We start from the raw sequence: 21,114 nt of genomic DNA, 5'->3' as shown, positions 1-21,114 counted from the left end.
CCGCACGGCGACAGGTAAAGGCGTGGCTAAAAGGTAATAGACGGAGAAGACGGGAGCCGCACACGCACCATCTCACATATATACTCAGAACCTCGTTGTAGATCCCTCTACCACTCTACAACCGCTCGACATAGCAACAAGGCTTGAATTTGAGCAAGAGCATGGAATACCGGCCTGTCGATTGAACCAAGCTCACAGTGTCAGAGCTGCAGCAGAGATGAAGACAAAGGCAAAGTCGGGTCGCTCGAACAAACGAACAGCGGAGAGGGCGAGGCTGGCTACAGACGAAGACAGAGCGACTAAGAAAACCAAGCGAGGGTGAGTTGACAGAAAACCGGTTTTTGTTCGCATGTATACTAACTAGCTTGCAAGAACCTCTGCGACAGATCCACCACAAAGCGAATCACCACAAAGCGAACCACCACAAAGCGAACCACCACAGCCCGCACTCGTCAATTGGGGACACGGTCACACGGTTTCACAGCTGAAAGCCGAGCTGAAGCGAAGAGGAAAGTCCGGATATTCCGACCTGCGGAAAGATGGTTTGATTGACCTACTTATGAAAGAAGAGCAGCCGAGGAGGAAACGTCGAAAGCCGTAGGCCTTACTCCAAAGTGCAATACACATCCAATCATGTTAACAATGAGCAGCAGAAATTCTACGCCAGAGACCCAAGCGCAGATCATAGCAGACGACCCGGATGAGCAGCAAGATTTGACTAGCTTGGATTTTGAAGGTCTACGCGACGTGCTACGTCGGCATGGCGTAGTTGACGATGACCCTCTATACTTATACTCGGATAGAGAGTCTCTCATGGGCCTGTGTCATTGCCACATCATGGATGCAGAGTATCGTAACAGCAGAGATACCGTCATGTACACTAAATGGCCCACCTTGTATCTTTTGGCAGAGTTGGAGAGTCGACAGTTTACATCCGGGTTCAGCCACGAGGATCGGCTGGACGTCATTTCTTGCTTGAGAAAGCACGATCAGTGGCTCATCGAGGCCACGGATGTCCCGACAGTTGAGCGCTGAACGCTTGACACGAGATGGCTATTCATTCCCGTGCGCATAATGCACTGCCTCCCAAAAACTAGTTTTCTTTGACATCTATTTTGATTTTGCTCTCAGCTTTACTATAATAATCAAGCACCTACTGTCAAATATGATGCACATATAGTTCAAACAGCAAGCCATGAGACGTTTCAAATTGACCAAATGCCCGAAGGCGAAGAGAAGAAAAGTTATTGCATATATATACTGGTTAACGTCATGTGGTGGCCTCGAAGGCTCGTGCACTGCGTAAGAAAGGGTCCGTGTCGATCGGACAAACCGAACTTGGAAAACAGGCTAACCTAGGACTTCTGATTCCAACAAGGCATCGGTTGATCAGTGCGTTTGAAAATCATCTATAGCCTTTGTAAGTTGGCTATCATCCACTACCTTTATGCGGCAACAACCCATGAGGTACCCAGGAGGTACCCACCCATCTCTTGCCTCATTTTGTATAAGGTACTCAGGCCGATGTATACAGCTGGCTGTAGAGAGTTGTTACGAAGTAAGAAGTAATCTCAGCGATAAGAACAGCGTATCAGTCTTGTCCGCTGCAGTTGTCACTATCGCGCATACAATTAGCAGTCTCTAACATAGCAGAACGTGCTTTGGTTACATGTAGCATTTCTTGCGTGGTCTTCGAACATAACTGACAACTGCATGCATGGTCCACCCAGGCAGTTCCAGCTGAAGGCATCCAGTCCATATCAAGCTCGGAGGAAGAAGTAATATCCTAGCAGGAGAAGAATAGACAAAATGAAAAGAGTAATGCTTGCGAAAATATTATCAAAGGAGATGTAGTTGTGTGAAATGACTAGGTGCTGGGATCGAATTTGATGTTTACCCCTCCACCCCACTTCGCGAAACTGCAAGGAGCGTCACAAGCGTGAGGCAGTCGGGTATCTCTTGAAGGCATACGCTGTGGTCGGTAGTAACATGCGAACAAGCCAAAGCAAGTGTACGTTTTTTGGAATGCGTTTTGATGTCGAGTGTGATTTGAAACAGTTAGAATCACCGTATACAAGGAAGAAGCTAGATAGGTGCTAAAAGCTCTTCGACTACGTTGCATCCTACAACCGCATATAATAAGAAACTAGGGATTATCTTATACTAATGTAGTCGTCTAAGCTATCTATATTTATATACAATATCTGTGTTTGTGTTGTTGTAGTACGCAACATCGTAGAAGGGTTTCTAGCACCTGTCTACTTTCTGCCTTATGAGGTGGAATATCGACGCTGTTCACATCACAGCTGTCGACTTTTGGAACATGAAGTCAAGTTGAAACAGTATTGCTTGAATCAGCATGACCTTCTACCAAATACAATGCGCACAAATTTCAAACAGCAAGCCATGAAACGAGACAAGAGTAACATTTCTAAAAGTGTCTACTCCTCCAATAAGTCCATAACCAATTGTGGAATGACTTGCACACCTTCGCCTTGTATTGCACTGATCGGCACAGCCTGTACATTGCGCCGCCATGCATGCTTGCGGTTGCTAGGATGAGGTTGCGCGCCCTTGCTCACTTCTTCCAGATATATGCGAAGAGCCTTAAAGTTAGCCTGTGTATCCGGCAAATCGGCCTTTGTCGCGACAACAAACCAAGGCTTCGACGAGATCGGTGTACTAGTTAGGAAGGGCAAAGGCTTTGGCGACGGGTCCAAATGCGGCGCGTCGATGAGATCAGACGCGTCACTTGGGGGCGTGCTGGTACCAGCGGGCCTGTATGTCACCATCCTGCGCTCCGTCTCCGCGTTCAGCTCCTTGCCGCGTAAAGTCTCGTACTCGGACACTTCACGCCAGAGTAGTTTGAGCGCCGCGACAGAGTCGCCAGCAGACAAGTCGATGACGAAAGCGAGCACTGCGGCGCGTTCAATGTGTCGCAAGAAGCCCAGTCCAAGTCCTTTATCTAGATGCGCGTCTTCGATAAGTCCGGGCACGTCTGCGATGGTGAAGTTCTCGCGCAGCTCTCCATTCGGTCTGCGTGATCTGACGAGTGGTCGCCCCTTGTGGTCGTCCAGAACGACAGTACCGACATTCGGCTGGAGGGTTGTAAAGGCCCAGTTGCCGACTCGCGCACGGCTATTGCTCAAAGCTCGAAGAAGCGTGCTCTTGCCAGCATTGGGTAGCCCTACCAGTCCTAGATCTGCCAGAATCTTCAATTCCAACTGCAACGATATCTTCAAGCCCTCGTCTCCACGCGTAGCCATCTTGGGCCTATTGTTGAAGGGTGTCATAAAGTGTGGGTTGCCCAACCCGCCCATCGCTCCTGCCGCAATCAACATAGGCGTCTCCATATGCTTGTCCAGGTCCAACCACATAGGCGCTTCCGGTTCGAGGGCTGCAAGATGCGATCGTCGTGGCGGAGGGAGCTTAGGGAACTTGATCCTGCTCAGCTCCGAGGGTATAGTGCCGGGATAGACCAGCCATCGATCTCTTCTGTAGCTTGGCTGCCCCTCCTCCAACTCTTCCGCGTCTTCGTCTTGCTCCATCTTCCAGTGCTCCTCCTCCATGATGGCAACTGGATCATGTCTCTGCAACTCGCGCACAATGGTTCCTACTGGCACTGTGATCAAGACGTCCGTCCCCCGCTCGCCACCTTTGACCTTGCCCTGCCCGTTGCGCCCTCTACCAGCCTTGATCTGTCGCCGGCGTGCAAGCTTGTGTAGCGATGTCTCGCCACGAACTGCTTGTATGTAGACATTACCTCCACTGCCACCGTCGCCGCCATTTGCGGGCCCTTCTTCAATGTATTTCTCGCGCAAGAATGAGACACAGCCGTGGCCGCCGGCACCAGCTTCAACAGTAAGGATGCATCGGTCGGCAAAAGGCGTGAGAGCATAATCGTCTGCTGTGGGGTCTAGTCGCGCATTCGGATGAGCATCGGGCTGCTCAGCAGACGTAGAGTTACATCTGAGCTGGATCGAAAATCGTTTGCGAAGCGGACATCTGCGCGCAGCCGAGGCAAGTGGCACCTGCAAAAAGGCGGGATACAAAAACGGCGTGAGCGTACCGCTTAGGCTATGCGGACGAGCGAACGACATGCGTTAATTGCGAACGTGGCGTAGTTGGAAAGAGATGTTCACTATCGTGATTTCCAAATGCATAGAATCGCGTCGCGGAACTAGCGAATGACGGCCCCAGATCCGATGATCTACAGCACGCTTGTACAAGCTAGTCCAACATGCCTCGGTATCCTGCAATACTCACAAGTACATATGCCTTCTTGAGCAACGTCTACTACCCTGAACAAGCATTCAATTGTTGGCACAACTTCTATCGTGACCAATCAACCTCAGCGTTCGCACCAGTGCCTGCAGAGTACCTGCAGAGTACCTGCCTCCAATACCCAATCCGCCCCCGTTGCCAATACACGACTTCGCCCCCTTCCACTAGCCCCCATCATGATTCGATGTGCCTTACTCACACTGGCATCAGTCATGCTCCGGGTTGCCAAGCCCGAATACTTCAGACTTGGTGGGAAACTTGGTCTTTCTAGCAGTCAGCTTGTAACCCTCCATTGGTACCTCAAGTGGGCGCTGCCAATATGGGCCATACTAGATTTCAACTCGGTACTAAATCGTTTCGCCGAAAGGCGATGGATTTGGAAAACCGATAAGAGTATTTGGGATTGGAAGCATGAAGTTGCTGTAGTAACAGGGGGTTCCGCGGGCATCGGGGGCTGCGTGGTCAAGAAGCTCACCTCTCACGGCATCAGGGTCGCGGTTCTGGACGTTAGCCCTCTGTCAGAGATCTTTACCAAAGGTCCGTTGTGGCATAGAATCTTCGTCACTCCTACTAATGAAGGTAGATGAACTCGCCCTCGTACGATACTACAAATGTGACATCACATCGCGAGACAATATCCACCAAGCGGCGGAAGCCATACGTTCCGACTTGGGCTCACCATCCATACTTATCAACAACGCAGGCATTGGTAACGCGTGGACTGTTCTCGATATTCCCCAACAGAATCTAAACAAAATGTTCGACATTAATCTTCTAAGCCACTGGAGTACTGTCCAAGAATTTCTGCCAGACATGCTTGCTAAGAAGAAAGGCCACATAATGGGCGTCGCAAGTCTTGCTTCCTTCGTTGCTTTGGCAGGTGCCGTCGACTACAGCTGTACGAAAGCGGCACTCTTGGCTTTTCACGAAGGATTGACGCAGGAGATCAAGCATCGCTACAAGTGCCCATCGATCCAGACCTCCATTGTCCATCCAAACTGGACCAAGTCTGCTATAACATCACATGAGGCCATTGCGGCGGGGCTGAAGAACGTTCGTGCAAACATCCTGGAGCCAGAGGATGTCGCCGAGGCCATGGTGAACCAGATAGTCGCAGTCAAGAGTGGGCAGTTGATCCTTGGTCCGGCATTATCTCCTAAGATTCGGGCACTGCCTCTTTGGATACAAGAGCTCATTCGAGATAGTCAAGCCAAGGTCGTCACCGGAGACGGCTCGACAGCGAGTGGCTAGGTGCATGAACTGTTCCTTCGAGTCAATGATGACAGGGGAGAGCGGCAGTTACGAACGGTGCGGTACGGAGCGTACCCGTTCCAGCCGCTTGGGGCCAGGAGCCTCACTGAGAATAGGGTAGGTTCCAACTAGAAACACGGTGCCGCAATTTGGGCAATCTCGTCAGAATTTTGCCGCGACGGCGAATCAGCAACACAGACGCTGTCGAGGTCGCGGATATGGCAGAAGTCTACGCCACGTCAATATCGGGGTCGGCAATCAACAGCGCTTCTTCCGTCACTTTAGCGAAGTCGATAGTTGATATTTTGCGCAGCACGCTATGGGTATGCGACAGAAATGCGACTTCTTAACTTTTAATAAACGATCAAGCGGCAGATCTCCAAAATGCGAACGATCGAGCGCCACAGCCGGGTTCTGAGCTAATCATAGGTGATGCCATAAGTATTTTCGGGGTTGTATGCAGGTGTTATGGACTCAGCCCCATGTTCTTACAGGGACCATGGAAGGTACCTCACGCCAACCCTAACTCGGCCCGAACAAAGTGTAACCACACGAAGGACTTCGCTCTTTGCGCAAGAGGCGCGGGATTCAATAGTTATATGTCGCTCCTTTGTTCTCTGTTTCGTCGTTTCCGGGTAGCTGTTGTGTTGTGTCTGCCTCGCTGTTGTTACTCTGCTTTGCTTCCCTCAAGTCATTCGTTTCAGAGCGCGTGAGCATGCAATGGGTTGGTTCGAGGGAGTTATATTCGCTTGTTGCAGTGCATCTTTGGTAGTTGGAAGTAATGTGGGATTTGGTTTGAAGAGTAAGTGAGACCTTGCATGTGTTGTGGTCGTACCTACTAATACATCTATGCAGATGCAAGACTATCTAATACACACATCACGAACGAAAGATTTCCTACACTTCTGCGCCGCGATTTACCCTTTCACAATGATACAAGTACATCCGAAACAATTCGAGCTACTTCGAGGGTTTCGATATCTACCCTTTATACATCTACAGTAGTGGAGTCTTTCACGACGTCAAGGTCAGAAAGCAGCGCGCCTTCGGCAGTCATCGTTCATGAGAGTACTCCCTCTCACCGTCCCGATACCACAACACAATACCCGGCGGTGGGACCAGATACATCGATTGGTGGAAGTAGTAATGCGCCTGCAGTAGCATCTACCATAGGCGAGTCGTCGTCGACGGCGTCACATACCGTCACGAAAGCACAACAACCATTTGCACCCTCGTCAATCTCTTTGGTCAGCCTCAGACAGACTTCTATATCTATTAACTCATCTTCGCATCCATCGCAAACTGCTTCATCAGCACATGCATCGACTACTCTCAAAGAACTACCGGTCACTTCGGATGCTAGGTCAACCCTGAACAGCCCGATACCCTCTACAGTATCGGTGAACCCAGACTCATCGCGGGTCTCAAGCATTCAGCTGCTTATAAGCATATCTTCTGCCGTCGTTTCCTCGCAGAGTACTCTTTCTACGAGCCTACAGCTACCTGCCAGCGTCAACGATCTACAACAGAGCACCCAAAGCAGCACCTCAAGCCTGACGGTCTCTGCTACTGAGACGCAACAGACTGTGACCAGGGTTTTATTGTCAGGAACCCCGATTTCCACCCTGTTGTCATCAAGCCAACAAGATGTATCGTCTGATACACAAACGGAGATATCTACTGTGGCAATACATCCTACGCAGCCGTCACTGGCTTTCTCTCAGACTGTCACCACTGATGCTAATGCGACCATTCAAAGCGCGTCTATCTCATCGGGATCCTCGCAAGCTAAAGCGACGAGTACATCGAGCCTGAAACCTCTTTCGTTCATAACTAAGGATATCGCATCTCGAACACACACCCTGCCGCTGCCAACGCCTTCAAGTGCTCTAGCAACGGCCACGGAACTGCTTCAATATCCAGTGTCTATTCCTCAAAGCTGGTCAGTATCGGGCAACCCAACAATCATCGATGGTAGCAGCGTCACGCCTCTTGCCTCAGGTTCAGCCGCCATCACAGGCGAGGCTACACCGGCCAGTATCACATCTCAACCAGCACGATCGGCTACTTTAGTAGGATTGACCAGTCTGCCAACAAACCGGAACGACACCCTATCTGGCATCTCATCAGCAACTCTATCCGTCTCAATTCGTCTCGAAAGTAGTATGGTCACCGTCAACTCGCGGGTCGACAATTCATCCTCGGGCAGCAGTGTCGCTATTTCGGCGACAGACACATTTGATGGCACTAGTTCCCGAACCCGGGTTCGAACGAACACTATCGTCGCAACGGTTAGCGACACTATAATCTTGGCAGCGTCAGTCACTAGGATGCCAGTGCAGGCGACTGGGTCGACAGCTCATTTTGCAATAGGAAACGGCACTGTTCCCTCCACAATGGTTCTTGGGACTACGTGCCTAGGAGCAACTAGCCCTTCAGTTATCACCACGAGCGGATTATCCTTCAGCACATATGAGATGCCTTCAATCAGTTCCACAATACTCGGCTCCTTTACACAAACCTTCGTCTCTTCAACGACTAGCCAAAGCTTGAGTACTGTATTGTCTACCCAAACTCCTAGAATCTCAGATGCAGTACTTAAGTCTAGCAATGCCATTACTACGAAACTAATCACCACTTCGGGATCCGTTACGATGCCATCTGCTTCCTCTTGGCCGCGCCCTTCGCTCTCAGAAGCTACTGTTGGGTGGGCAAACAACTCGCTTTCCGGCACCATCGAAGAGACTTCCACTTCTAATGAATCAGCTATTCCCACTGATTCTGTTGGCAGCTCTTATGTAAGAACATCGAGTAGCTTAGGCATGATGTTTGGATCAGGGTCTATCTCGGCTGTCACATCTGTTGCTTCCTCAACTTCCGCGTCAACAATCTCTACTCCTACTTCGAACAATACTAAACTTGCATCAATCAGCTCTACCCATGAGCCTATAAGCTCTACTCTTGGACTAATTAGCACCTTTGTGACGAAGACACAAACCCAAAGCTCGAAGCTGAGCTCGCGTATGAGTTCATCATTCATTGACATTTACGACGCCACAATAAGGACTCAAGGTGTAAACCATACACCTACCAGCAGTCCCACCGAGACAGTGGTACCGGCAGATTCACCTCCATTGACCCCATCACAGACAGCTGGGGTTGCCCTAGGTAGTACAGCTGGGGTTTTCCTTGCGATCGTCGCCGCAATCTTTGTCGCTCGCCGCTATCACGCGGTACATGCAGCGAGGCGCGAAAGCTGGGGATCTTCAGGTGTTTACCCCAAAGTCGCGTACTTGTACGATCCTTCGCTTGGCGAAAATGGTGGCAGAAATAGTGGAGATGACGAGGCACTGGCCTTCATGTCTGGTGGTGCAAGTGGATTGCCATCAACTGGGAGCAGAACACCGCCTCGTGCGCCTCAAAACTCTCTCGATTACGATCCTAGTGATTGGTCTGGCTTTAACGGACTGCAATATAGCGACCCTGGTAACCCGTTCAAAGATCCTGAAGACCCGTTCATGGACTGGAGAAGTAGTGATGCGATTGGTTCACCAAGTGACACTGTGTCTGCTCTTGCCGCTGCGGTCGCAGAGTATGGGGCAGGTCCGCAAAGGCCTCTTCCTCCTATACCGACTTCCTTGACACCACTCTTCCGCGATCATGTCATTCCATCGCCAACTTTGAGCCCCATCACCAACGGCTGCAGCTTGCGTCGCAGCCATGCACGATCATCAAGGGGAAGTAGTGTCAGGAGTCAAAGGTCTCTACGAAGCCTACGCGCCTGCCCTTCAGCGAATCCTGATTCAAAGGGTCACCCATCGAGTTCACGCGGGCCACGACAAAGTCTATCATCCATCAAGGAGGGATGCATCAACGAACCTTTCCCAGACTCGATAGAGCATGACCTTCTCCTACCAGTCGACGTCCGAACGGAAACACTGGATTCAGTGATGGTATACGCGCCGGTACCAAGGACACCAATGCGACCAGCCTTGTCAACAATACTCTCCGACGATCAGACATCCATGACTTCGTTACCAAGTATAGTCGCCGCACAGTCTCTAGCAGCTACGCAGCCTCAATCAACTAGTGGCATACTCTTCCCCACATCCAAAGACGACCAATACTCATATACTTCATTCGTTTACAACAACACCCTATCACCATCACATCCTGAGCGGCCAACTAGCGATGAAACAACCACTCAAAGGACGTATTCTATTCTCTCTTCATCCCCACTCCCACGATCGACCTCAGCACCTCGAAACAAAGGCTGGGAAGAGATCAAACGTACTTCCAACGGCTCTACCAGTCTCAGTTCGCCCTTGCCAACACCACCTCTTCATAGTTTCGCTTCACCGCGACCAAACCTCTCTCCTCTACCTCCTCTCAAGGAACGCTCCTTGATCCAACTCCGCCGCAAGACGCCACTAGCTGGCAGGGGTCAGCTAATGGCACCTACACAAAGCTCACATTCAGCTTCCTCTTCTACGCCTTTGGCAGTGAAGACGAGCTTCATGTTCAATTCGAATAAGAGTTTTGAGGGCCCAAGGATGAGTTCGCTTGCCAAAGTCAATAGCATTGGCGATATGAGAGATGAGGCAGCAAGTCCAAGAAAGCGGAAAGGGGTTGGGCTTGGATACCGCGACTCCATCTCCCAGAGGTTGGAGATGAGATCTAGGTGGAGTCCATCAGAGGTAGGAAGGACATTCTGAGTTTTTGTCTTGGCTCAGGCCACCATGTTGCATGCAGCATCTTTCCTTTCAGTCTGTTCCATCGTCACTAAGGAGGTGACGGCTTCCGTGTATTTTTCGGTCTTCAACACCTTGGTCTATCTTTACGATGCTAGTCAATACCGGTTGGGGTCTGCCTCTACGCATATCTCATTAGCCCTTCGCTATATTTCCCAAGGTTTCTTCCTGCATATTGCTGCATTTGATAACAGCATTGCTAGCGCTAGAGTCTCATTGTCTTGTGCAACTATATAATACAGTGCGCTGCAAGATGCTTCTCTCGTATATAGAGCTGGTACCACTAGAGTCTAATCATACATAATATAAACACAACATCTTATCAATTTGACAACTTTGCTAAGCTGGATCCTTCGTGCGGTCTATCCCACATGGCCAAGATACAAGGTACATGGTCAGCATCCAAAGGTAGCCATAATCATCTCTGCGAGACGGAATACCACTAGGAAGATCTTACCCTTCTCGGTAAATGTAGCGTACATCACTTTCTTGCGGTGAGTACCGCATGCAACCATCTTTCATAAGAGTCTCCAGATGTTGCATACATTGCTTAGCTGCTAAGCCCTACATGCATTACCGTCTTGCAAGAAACAAACACATGCGACACCTTCTCACACACTAAATCTACAAGCATACCACCATCAACTCAAGCCCCGCTTAATCGTATGACCCGTATCCGAACGTTCATCCCTCCTTCATCATTACCCCAAAGCAACCTTTGGGCATCCGCAAGCTCTGCCGTCAGGTTAGCCCCAAACCTTATCCCCACATCATCGACCCTACCACTGATCGTCAGTGGTTCCCATGTCCCGAGGCATATTTCCGGTTGAACACAGCGACGTAATAGGCTGGCGCCAAAGTCAGGGTAATTATGCTTGTTCCGAGGGCGCTGACGCTGACAAAATCTAAACTAAACCTTGGTTGGTATATGCAGCACACCTGCGTTTCCCCTGTCTTCATTGGCATCTGGCGTCTGTGAGCTGCTGCACGTACGATGGTGTTGCATACTGTGGGAACGAGATCAATAAAAATCTGGTCCAGGGATCGCGTGCCACACGAAGAGGAAAATGCAGGTAGCTTTTCTTTTTTGAATTTCAGCTCGTCAGCGACTACCCACTAGCGACTTGCAGTATAAGCGCGCTGCAGTGGCGGTAGTGGTGGCGGTGAACCGCGAAATGCTCAAACACCCTCGCGATCGAGCCGCAAAATGCTGGCTGGCATAGGAACGGAGCAAACTCCGTAAACCTGCGATGCACATGCAGCCTCACCCTGCTTTTCCCAGACTACTTTCCCTCTTCCGAGAGCTGCCGGGGAGAAAGGGTGTTCAGCCGAGTTCGACCGGGGGCTTCCACTTCTAGAAAGAGACAAGGACCTGCATGCATGTCTGATGAAACCAAAAAGCAAAAAGCAAAAACGTCATCCAGCATTCGCTTCGGCGATTAACAGCGAAGAGGAGATTTGCAATCTCGTATGCAGGTTGATCTGTCGTGTGATGCTCATGGTTCGCATGGGGGTATAATCTAATAGTGTTTGTACATCGTATTATTGGGACCGGAAAAGATCCGGGTCCCAAGAAATTCCCCCAGCAAACCATTTGCGGATAGCGCAATATCTGTGCTCCCCTGGGCACAATGCGGCTTCCTCCGCGTTCTTCCTAGAAGAAGATCCAGAATGTGGTAGCCAGGCTTGTATCGCAAAGATCGTTCCAGATCATGAGAGAGCCTTCAACGGTAAAGAGCTCAAAGCGAGATTCGCTACTCGAGCACATGCACCGTCAGTATCCCCATCTTTCGTGTGGCCATCAGCTTCGAGCCAAAAACAAAGGCGCCGACGGCCACCACCACTGACTTTCACATCTCCATTTGATGAATCCCCAATATGCTGATGGGCAAGCATCAAGCCAGATCTATGCCGCTGCGCTTGTTCTTCTTGCGCGCCCACACATCGTCAAGCCACTCGTGGGATCCCTCGATCTCGATGGGACCGGGGCACAATGGGAGCCTCTGTCGTTGTTTCTTCTCATACTCGCGAATCGTCAAGTGACACTCGATCTCTTGTGACATGCAGTCAAGCAGCATCTTTGCTTGTTCATGATACTGAGGGAGGGCACTAAGAGTGTTTTCAGCCACGACTTTAGCCATATCTACCGACCCTTGAGTAAGGTCGTAGAAAAGCTGACGCTTGTAGAACTCTATGGATGTGACCTGGAGGGGCGCCAGGCCGCCGAGCTCGCGTGTGAGGATTAGTGGTGCCTCCGTGTACATCCAAGATCGCACATCATGAAGTGAGTTACGATGTAGTACCTGCACGTCGAGAAGATGTACCTTAGTTGCACCTACATGAACAGCGTTCAACAGCTCCTGTCTCAGTCCATTGGCGTCTAGGCTTGAGTTGAGGATGGAGTTGTCGGAGTTAAGCTTGACGCTCTGAGTCTCAGCCTTGTTGATGCGAATACGAGCAAAGAGGGTGTGTAATTGCCCCGGGAACAACTGAGGGATCTTCTTGCGTCCGTAGGAACCCAGGAGCTCACAGCCTGGCTTGGTCCGGATGTCAATGCTCAAATCAGCCAGCTCGCCAACGGGTTTTTCAGAGCGAGCATTCTTCATGATACGCTTGATGCGACCAGACGTGGATTGGTATTTGCACCAGTTACTGGCGAACACATTCCTGCAGCAATCTCCAAGGCAGATAGTATCCTGCAACTCTGGCTCGCGACGGTAAGGGAGCAGTGCAGGGTTGATGCGATGAATGTAAAGACCCGGAAAAGACTTCGACACGTCGTGTAGAACGTGAGCCGCAGGAGACAGCACGATGACATGAGTACGATCAGCCTTCAGGTGTTTGCCATGCATAGATCTAGCTATGCCAAGGATGACGTCGGTCATAGAGGGGTTGGGTCGAGGCGGATCCCAGAGTTGCGAACCCGACTGTGCGATCCTAGAAGTCAACTCCTGGAACATCTCGTCGACATCCGCACAGACGGGTTGAAGTGGATACAGTACCTCTGGCCTGTTCCCTGTGACATCACGGTGGGTGCAGTGAGTGGTGTATAGAGCCAGGCGATCTCCGCAGCCAAGATGATACTATAAAAAGTAAGCGGATAGCTTCCGAGAGCTTCAGAGATGGTGGCTCACCAAGGCTCCGTTGACGGCGTCCAATGACCTCTTGAGACAGGCTGCAGTGACATAGTAGCTATGGGCAACGTTAGCTGGCATTGTCGATTTCATCGCGCGAGCACCTACCTGTTGTCTACCACAAAGATCACATCAATCCCGGTATCAGGTAGAAGCTTTCTGTGGTGTAGAACACCCTCAATATCGATAGCGACGCTGAATTCTTGGAACTCCTCGGTAATATGCTTTACCTCAGGAAAAAGCCTAACCGCTGCGCGCAGGGTAGTTGGCAATAGCGAGGTTGAGTCTGATACCTGTGCTTCCGACGCCTCATGATCTAAGCCTGTCGGGGATGGAAGACGCTTTGCAATGCGGCCCATCATAGAGCTGAACTTTTTTCCACTAAATGAATTTAGTAGCTGATGCACAAGATCGTTGGGGTCCACGCACTTGCGGGCATTTCGTAGCAGGTAGGCCTCGACAGCTTGATCGCCCGGATGCTCTTCCGCTGAACCTCCTTCGACCTCAACATGAGCTTCAAGCGCTACAGTGCCCGTTGGCGAGGTTGTATCCGGTGTATTACCAGCACCAGCACTTGTATCTCCGGTGTTCTGGCGACGTAAGAGGGGCAGGCCGCTCGTAAAGAGCCGCAGCTTGGACATACGCCGCCTCGGGGGTTCGAGATTGCTGATCACCCTCTCGAGAGCCTGTTGTACACTCATGTATTCAGCACCAGCAGTGAAAGCAGGGGGTTCGGGTGCATGCACAGCCTGGTTCGGCGGCGCGTCGATCAAGAACCAAGGAGGAAACGCAGTGGTATACAAAGAACGTACCGGGCCGCCATTTTCAGGCTCGTCGTGACTGTTGTTGCACGAGTGCGCCATCGGATCTCCAAAGCTTGAGTCCGACGCCGAAGAGCGACTATTTCTGTTCTTACGTATCGTCAGAGGATAGTCGCTTGGAGTGCGGCTGACGGGCAGAGGTGTAACACTCCACGACCACGGTGCCTTGAGCGGGCGCGCCCAGTCAAAGACAAACGAGTTGAAGCTATGATCGGGCGGTGACTCCCAAATATCGCTTTTGATCTCGTCGATGATGTCGTCTAACGGTCCGAACACATACTGGTCGTCGCTGTAGGTAGGGGTCGACTTACGGAATATCCGACGTCGGAATGTAGCTTTACGCGACTTCTTCTGGATGGTGAGTGGGGGTGGGCAGAGAGGCGCGCGGTCAAGGAAGATACCGCCAGTTGTTGTGATCATTGTGAACGCACTCGAAACAGCAACAAACGGAAGCCCAATCACTACGGGGCGCTCGCGATATCGCAATCAACGGTGACGTCTAATAGCCAACAGATATGGAAGATGGATAAGAAGAGTAGCCGATGCACGAGCTGAGATATGAGTTTGAGATGTGGAGATGGTGGTAAGAGGCAAATGGTGAGGTGGAATCCCAGAGTGAGTAGCGCTGCTATGAGATGAGAAGGTGCGAAGTGGTACATCAACAACCCTCTGACATTCCTTCCCTACTGGGAACGATATAAAACCTCATTCCAAGCTGCGCTTCCGTAGTGAGTTCTGGACTCATGCTTTGATAAGGAAATTGATGCCATTTGGTTCTTGAGCAGCGACCCAGCAATTACGCCTCACCAATTTGTGCGGCAGCCACTTCCAGGTGCTTCTTCATCTCGTCATGCATCTCGTCGTCCGCCTCGCGAAAGCGCATCTATTGCATGAGTAAGCTTTGGCTTAGTCAGATATCACTACAACTTACAATGTCTTCCCCAGCGCCAGTGCCGAATAGGACTGGTTCAGAAATGCTAGCCTTAACTGCTTTTCTTACGCGATCTTCCCAGACTCCCTCCCAGTTCCACTCTCCTGGTCGCCGGTTGCGTCCTAGTGCAGATGCACCTTCTGAATTCTCCGTCGTGGAAGGCTCGGGACTTGGAGACGTTGGATTTGACTGTTGAGATTGCAATATTGGGGCCCGATGCGCCCGCCACGCATGATAGGCGCCAGGGTTCGCAGCAGCCTCTAGCGGGAGTGAGTCCAATATTGATTCCTCACTAAAGGTCGAGCGGATGTACTCTAGCATGCGCACAATGGAGTATTCGGCAGTAGACTGGGAACCATCGAGGACGCCAGAGGTGACATTGGAGTCGGAACGCACGGGAAATGCACTTGAAGCTCCACTGACATCGCGAGAATTCGGTACAGACCTTCTAGCCCTGCCGAACCACTGCGGGAAGCCGTGCCGCAGACTGAACCCTCCAGGTGGCAGCCGCTCCTCGTCTGTTGCACTCACGGTTTCCATGTCGGCGGATCCAGTCGTATAAGTATACGTGGTAAGTGGCGTGAGCAACGGGTGAAAGACATCAGTGGAAAAGGTCACGAGGGGTGGTATAGCGGGATAGCTGGGTGGGAAGGATATTTGGAAGCGTAAGACTGCGGGCGCATATGGTCCTGTCAAACGTGAATAACGCCGGTCTGTAATGGCAAAGAACTCAAGACCATCGCTCAGCCCTATGGAACAGCCTACCTTTTCGCACAAATATCACACCAACCCACAGCGTCGGGTCGCCAGGCGTGATACTCAAGAAAACGCCATCAAGTTGTGCATAGCGCAGACGGGAGCTGTGCAGAGTTAGGGAATGCCGCTGCCAAGTTGTGTGCCTCGACTCACAACTCGACGAGAAGATGCTGCTTCCGAAAGGACGGGAGAGCCGACGTAGAGACAGACAACGGCATCTCATGGACAATGATGATGGTTGTAGGTCGTTCAGCTTCTTACAAGCACGGCATGTGAGATAGAGAGAGCCGAAGCGCGTGTGACGCTAGTGCTAGCCGATCTGCGCCCTCACCTGCTTCAGTCTAATGCGCTTCCCACCTACCATTCTTTGAGCGTGCAACACCACCAACGTCTCTCTATATCCCACCACGTCGCAAAAGGAGATGAGCGCAAGGTAGCATCGTAACCACTCTGGGCTACCCTTCGACGTGGCAGCCTGCAAGTGGTGTTTATCTGGCCAAATTGATTGCTCGTTGGATGCGACACCCGCGTCGAGCAGATTCAATCCATGACCTGCGGATATATTCGCAGTAACACTGCATGCACCCTTCTCAACCGCCCGATGCCGGTCTGCCGCTCAATCCTCGTCGCCTATATATGTCAGCCCCTACTCGGGACGTTGCCTGCGGCACTGGGACAAGGCTCCGACTGTATGTTGAGACCGATCAGCTGTGCCGGCACGCTCGCAACGGTCCGGCTGAACGCACACAATCGGACTCACGTCAGAATGCGACAGAGGGCGCATGACCGCGTGCACCGTTGGCACCGACGAGTCAGGGCGGAACTGGCTCTCACACACACCTACATCGTTGTAAAACGTCTGTGTTCGGGGACATGATGTTAGCGATCCCGCTCTGCGACTGCCGAGACAATCTATCCTCAAGCATCAGGACAATGAGCCTTTGCCCTCCTATGCTTATTTGGAGACGCTGTGCCGCACCTGTGATGATTGATGACCACGTCGTACAACCCTTGAATGGAAATGCGCTGGCTCCAGTTAGCTTGTTATGGGCAGCCTTACGCGACGGTGTTACATGTCGTTGCGACCAAGGACAGACGAAGCCTTGTACGTAGAGTCGACGCCGGATCGAGCAACAGGCTGCTGCAGAATGATCGGGCAGCGATAATTCCGATCGACCCACGCTGCCGGTTTCGAGGCTGGCTTTTCGTTTTTGTACACTCGTGCCGACAAGCGCGTGAACACCCCAATCCTCCGAAATCTCTCCAACCCACGCCCACGTCTGGCATCTGCTGTCATCTCCGCCGCGGCACTATGAGTTATGCTGTTGCCTAAGAGCAAAGCAGCATGGTGTCTTTTTCGGAGGATTCCATCAGAGCAATAAGAGGGCCAGGGGGCGTAATGCCAAAGGCGCTAAAAAAAGCGGTGGCTGTCTCAGACGCTTCCATCTCTTTGCGAACCCTGTCCTCGCGTGGAAATCTGCAGGCCAGCCTTACATATCCACACCGCCATGACCGCTTAGACCAGGTTGCGTCGAAACAGCCGTTGTCCCTTGACAGCTTCTCACCAGCACGCAGAGATCGCTGGAGTACCGCGACAGCTCACTTACAACACACGACGGACGCATGTCCGGGCCCACCGGAAGTCAAATTGTTGGCAACGCCTAGCTGAGCGGTCTGAACTGGGCAGCAGTACAGATGCTACGTCGCCGCAGATGGGCGCAAAGCCTGGTCAGCTGATGGAATTTCTAGGGTTATGATGCCTTGATGACTGATGAAAATGCAATCACGATGTGTGACCAGCAATGACAGATGCAAGTACCAAGCCACGTCCTGCGACCCGGTTGGGCCCAGTGCGCGGTCGTGGGAAGCTTCGAAACCATGCTGACCGGACAGGGGTGCAGAGAGATGATACCTGGGGCAACAAATGAAATCGCCGCACGCCTAGTGCCAGGTTGTGATCTGAGGGACACGAAACACGCTGCGTCGTCTTCTTCGGCCATTCAAGCGACGCGACTCGTGCCTTGTGGCGCTGACGACAACCCGGATCATCACGTCTCGCAACAAAGCGACACTGTCTAATGCGGAATGCCGCGTGACCGGTCGCTGTGCAGTTACCGAATGGCATACGGTACACCGCTATTTTTGTTTTGAGGTGGTTTGTCGGAGCAATCAAGGTATGATGCCATGACAGATGCTCATCATCAATGACAGCGAGGGCCACAACCAAGGCCCCAGCTGCGTGGTCCAAGCTGCTTCTCGAAATTCTGCGGCGAATCCTCTGACTCGCCTCACGTCAAGAGCCTGACCGCGGCGCGGTGTTCTGGTGCCCCTGAACTGGGCGCTGCGAAAATTAGCATCGCGTTGTGTTCTACACCATAGCCGGCACGACGTCCTATTTGTCGGCGGGGCACCGGCCTCTGGGCCGCTGTGTCCGTTTAGGAATGAGGACACGGCCAGCTACGGCCGGCATGTCGTTCACAGAGCGACAGGGTTTCCCCTGTCGTGGCTCGAATCAGGGCGCTAGTGCCTGTAAATGTCGGTAGAGGCATGCGGGCACTCTAGCGCCGAGGATTTGGGTCCCGGGGAGTCGGGTTGCTCTGTTGATCCTGTTCCTCTTACGAGCCACGTCCAACGCTCTTGCAACTCTTCCTGGTCCGTCTTACTCGGTTCCTTCTAGCTCGTCCAATGTCGTGGATTCCGCCCAACCCGGACCGGTTTGTTCGATGAGCAGAAAGCTTCCCCAGCCCAGCCCTGGCCCACTCTCAGGGGTTTGCATTCGCTTTCGCATGCTCACACAGAGCCCGTCCGGTGACATGGAGTCACAAAAAACAGAGCTAGGTACAGCTCGGCTGCCAGCTCTGCACATTCCGGTCGCTTATCGACAGACGGTGGGCTGTTTCATAGCAACGATGGCATCACGGATCCGCTACTCATTTTACATTTGCTGGTCCCTCCGCTCTCCCTATCCGCCCACACTACGTATCCATACCCACTGGCATCACCGCTTGTTCTCCGTTTCTTCCCCGCCGCCACAATCCTTGCTCATCCCAGCAGTCTATTCATTTTGAGGACGCCACTTAAATCTTGCTGCTCCTTATATACCTTGTGACGCTCGCGTCCTTTGCAAACTGACTCTGACCTCTGAGCCCTGGAGGTACTAATCTGTCGCAAACTCGCACATGTCTTCTTTGTCACAATCGACTCACACTTTACTTGACATCTACCACCTTTAGTCATAGTGCTTGACACTTTGCTTCGACTACTACCACATCTACAGCTTACCTTCACATTCGACTTTCGATACTACAACCATGGCTCGGTATGGCATGGTAGCTGCGGCGGGCAGCAATGCAACACCATTCCCAACTCGACAAATGGCCGTACTTGGTGAGCATCACATGGTTGATGGCTCGTAGCTTCTGCTAACGACATCAGCGTTATGCCGGATATGCGAACCAATCGCTTTCATGTCGATATTTCCGTACGCCTACTTCATGGTCGAATCCTTCATGACTGGACAAAGCACGGCTCAAATCTCCATGTACACCGGCATGGTTACCTCCTCGTTCGCATTCATGGAATGCATCAGTGGCATTTTCTGGGGCCGACTGAGTGATCGGGTAGGACGGAAGAAGGTGCTCCTTGGGGGTCTTTTTGGTACGGGGCTGAGCATGTTGCTCTTCGGCTTTTCCCAGAGCCTACCAATGGCATTGATCGCGCGGGCTCTCGGGGGTTTGCTCAACGGGTGAGGTCATAGTGTGATCTAGCGTATGGGCCTCGTTAACCGAATATGCAGGAACATTGGAGTTTTGCAGACTACTGTTGCTGAGCTTGTCACTGATGAGCGACACCAGCGTGAGTTTTGCCATAACTCTAATTATACGCCGCGCGAGACTGACTTTTGATAGCGCGCGCTTATTCCATCATGCCCTTTGTTTGGTGCCTTGGGTAAGAAATTACCGAACTCGTTCCGGCTTGCCCACGCTGACCGCTTTTTTTGTAGCACCATTATCGGCGGAGCGCTTGGCGGCTTGCTCGCTCGTCCCGCCAACGTAATGCCGTTTTTCCAGGACACCATCTTTGAGACGTATCCGTTTCTTCTTCCAAACCTGGTTTGCACTTGCTTCGTTGTTCTTGGCCTCACCGTCGGCATCTTATTCTTGGAAGAGACTCACGAGGATCGCAAGTACGACCAGGATCGGGGACGCGAAGCCGGGCAATGGCTTCTGCGTAAATTTTGGAAGCGAGAGGCAGAGGCAACGTTTGACGACAAGGATGCTTCGCTTGATGAAATGCGATCGATGCTGAGCGACCATGACCACAACGTACAGGCCTACCGAAGCACCGACAGCTCGCCTACCCTATGCAGCACACGAACCTCCATTTCAGAAGTACCCGAATTCGAATTGGACAAGCAGCTTGCACCAGCACCAACTTTCCGACAAGCATTTACGAAGCAAGTGATTCTAAATGTGGTTTGCTATGGTATCCTCGCTTTCCATACAATTTCTCTTGAACAACTTCTACCCATCCTCATGTCCAAGGATGTACCGACCAAGGGTTCTCAGCACCTTCCGTTCCGCTTTGAGGGTGGTTTCGGCTGGTCAACCCAAACTACTGGAGCGTTCCTCGCTGCGCAAGGCTTCCTCCAAATGTTTGCCCAAGTTATCCTTTTCCCTTGGATCAGCAAGAAGCTCGGCAGTCTTCGCACTTTCTGGATTACTCTAGCCTGCTACCCGGTTCTCTACCTCCTTGCTCCTTACCTGGCCGTCCTTCCTGAAAGTCTGCGTATTCCTGGACTTGCAGTTCTGCTGATCGCCAAGGTCACTTTCCAATCGCTCTCCTACCCGTCTCTGGCTATCATCCTTGCAAATTCATCCCCATCCAAGAAGGTTCTCGGTACGCTCAACGGAGTTGCCATGTCTTCTGCCAGCATCTCTCGCGGCTTCGGTCCAACGGTATCGGGCGCTGTAGACAGCTTGGGTACCTCTCTCCACATGTCTGGCCTCGCATGGTGGACAATTGGCGCTGTTGCTCTCCTTGGGTGGCTCCCTGGATTTGCTCTACAGGAGAGCAAGCGATCAGCCTTGATGGCACAAGAAGACGAGGAATCTCTCATCGACTCTGACGCCGAGTCTGTCATTACCCTCACCCCGGACGAAATTGAAATCGTCCTTTCAAAATAG

The 21,114-nt window shown here is 51.8% G+C and overlaps 7 protein-coding genes across 7 annotated transcripts; 4 read left to right on the top strand and 3 right to left on the bottom strand.

Annotated features, from left to right (window-relative positions):
- Positions 1-217: 217 nt before the first annotated feature.
- Positions 218-1,035, top strand: ALTATR162_LOCUS892 (uncharacterized protein; the record flags this gene model as incomplete). The annotated part of the gene is made up of 3 exons (XM_043308486.1): positions 218-318; positions 373-597; positions 651-1,035. The coding sequence occupies 3 exons, from the start codon at positions 218-220 to the stop codon at positions 1,033-1,035; spliced, it is 711 nt and encodes a 236-aa protein (XP_043164421.1).
- Positions 1,036-2,441: 1,406 nt separating this feature from the next.
- Positions 2,442-4,100, bottom strand: ALTATR162_LOCUS891 (uncharacterized protein; the record flags this gene model as incomplete). Its single annotated transcript, XM_043308485.1, has 1 exon — positions 2,442-4,100. The coding sequence occupies one exon, from the start codon at positions 4,098-4,100 to the stop codon at positions 2,442-2,444; it is 1,659 nt and encodes a 552-aa protein (XP_043164420.1).
- Positions 4,101-4,460: 360 nt separating this feature from the next.
- Positions 4,461-5,535, top strand: ALTATR162_LOCUS890 (uncharacterized protein; the record flags this gene model as incomplete). The annotated part of the gene is made up of 2 exons (XM_043308484.1): positions 4,461-4,821; positions 4,868-5,535. The coding sequence occupies 2 exons, from the start codon at positions 4,461-4,463 to the stop codon at positions 5,533-5,535; spliced, it is 1,029 nt and encodes a 342-aa protein (XP_043164419.1).
- Positions 5,536-8,189: 2,654 nt separating this feature from the next.
- Positions 8,190-10,250, top strand: ALTATR162_LOCUS889 (uncharacterized protein; the record flags this gene model as incomplete). The annotated part of the gene is made up of 1 exon (XM_043308483.1): positions 8,190-10,250. One exon carries the CDS (start codon positions 8,190-8,192, stop codon positions 10,248-10,250), a length of 2,061 nt encoding a protein of 686 aa, XP_043164418.1.
- A 1,931-nt stretch (positions 10,251-12,181) lies between these two features.
- ALTATR162_LOCUS888 (uncharacterized protein) lies at positions 12,182-14,661 on the bottom strand (the record flags this gene model as incomplete). Its single annotated transcript, XM_043308482.1, has 4 exons — positions 12,182-13,369; positions 13,421-13,478; positions 13,529-13,801; positions 13,850-14,661. 4 exons carry the CDS (start codon positions 14,659-14,661, stop codon positions 12,182-12,184), a joined length of 2,331 nt encoding a protein of 776 aa, XP_043164417.1.
- A 376-nt stretch (positions 14,662-15,037) lies between these two features.
- ALTATR162_LOCUS887 (uncharacterized protein) lies at positions 15,038-16,146 on the bottom strand (the record flags this gene model as incomplete). The annotated part of the gene is made up of 4 exons (XM_043308481.1): positions 15,038-15,124; positions 15,173-15,861; positions 15,938-16,032; positions 16,082-16,146. 4 exons carry the CDS (start codon positions 16,144-16,146, stop codon positions 15,038-15,040), a joined length of 936 nt encoding a protein of 311 aa, XP_043164416.1.
- Positions 16,147-19,239: 3,093 nt separating this feature from the next.
- Positions 19,240-21,114, top strand: ALTATR162_LOCUS886 (uncharacterized protein; the record flags this gene model as incomplete). Its single annotated transcript, XM_043308480.1, has 5 exons — positions 19,240-19,315; positions 19,364-19,673; positions 19,725-19,783; positions 19,837-19,876; positions 19,932-21,114. The coding sequence occupies 5 exons, from the start codon at positions 19,240-19,242 to the stop codon at positions 21,112-21,114; spliced, it is 1,668 nt and encodes a 555-aa protein (XP_043164415.1).

This window comes from Alternaria atra, assembly GCF_907166805.1.
Source record: "Alternaria atra isolate CS162 genome assembly, contig: 21, whole genome shotgun sequence".
Classification (NCBI taxonomy): Eukaryota; Fungi; Ascomycota; class Dothideomycetes; order Pleosporales; family Pleosporaceae; genus Alternaria; species Alternaria atra.
This window is presented reverse-complemented; position numbering and strand designations above follow the sequence as displayed.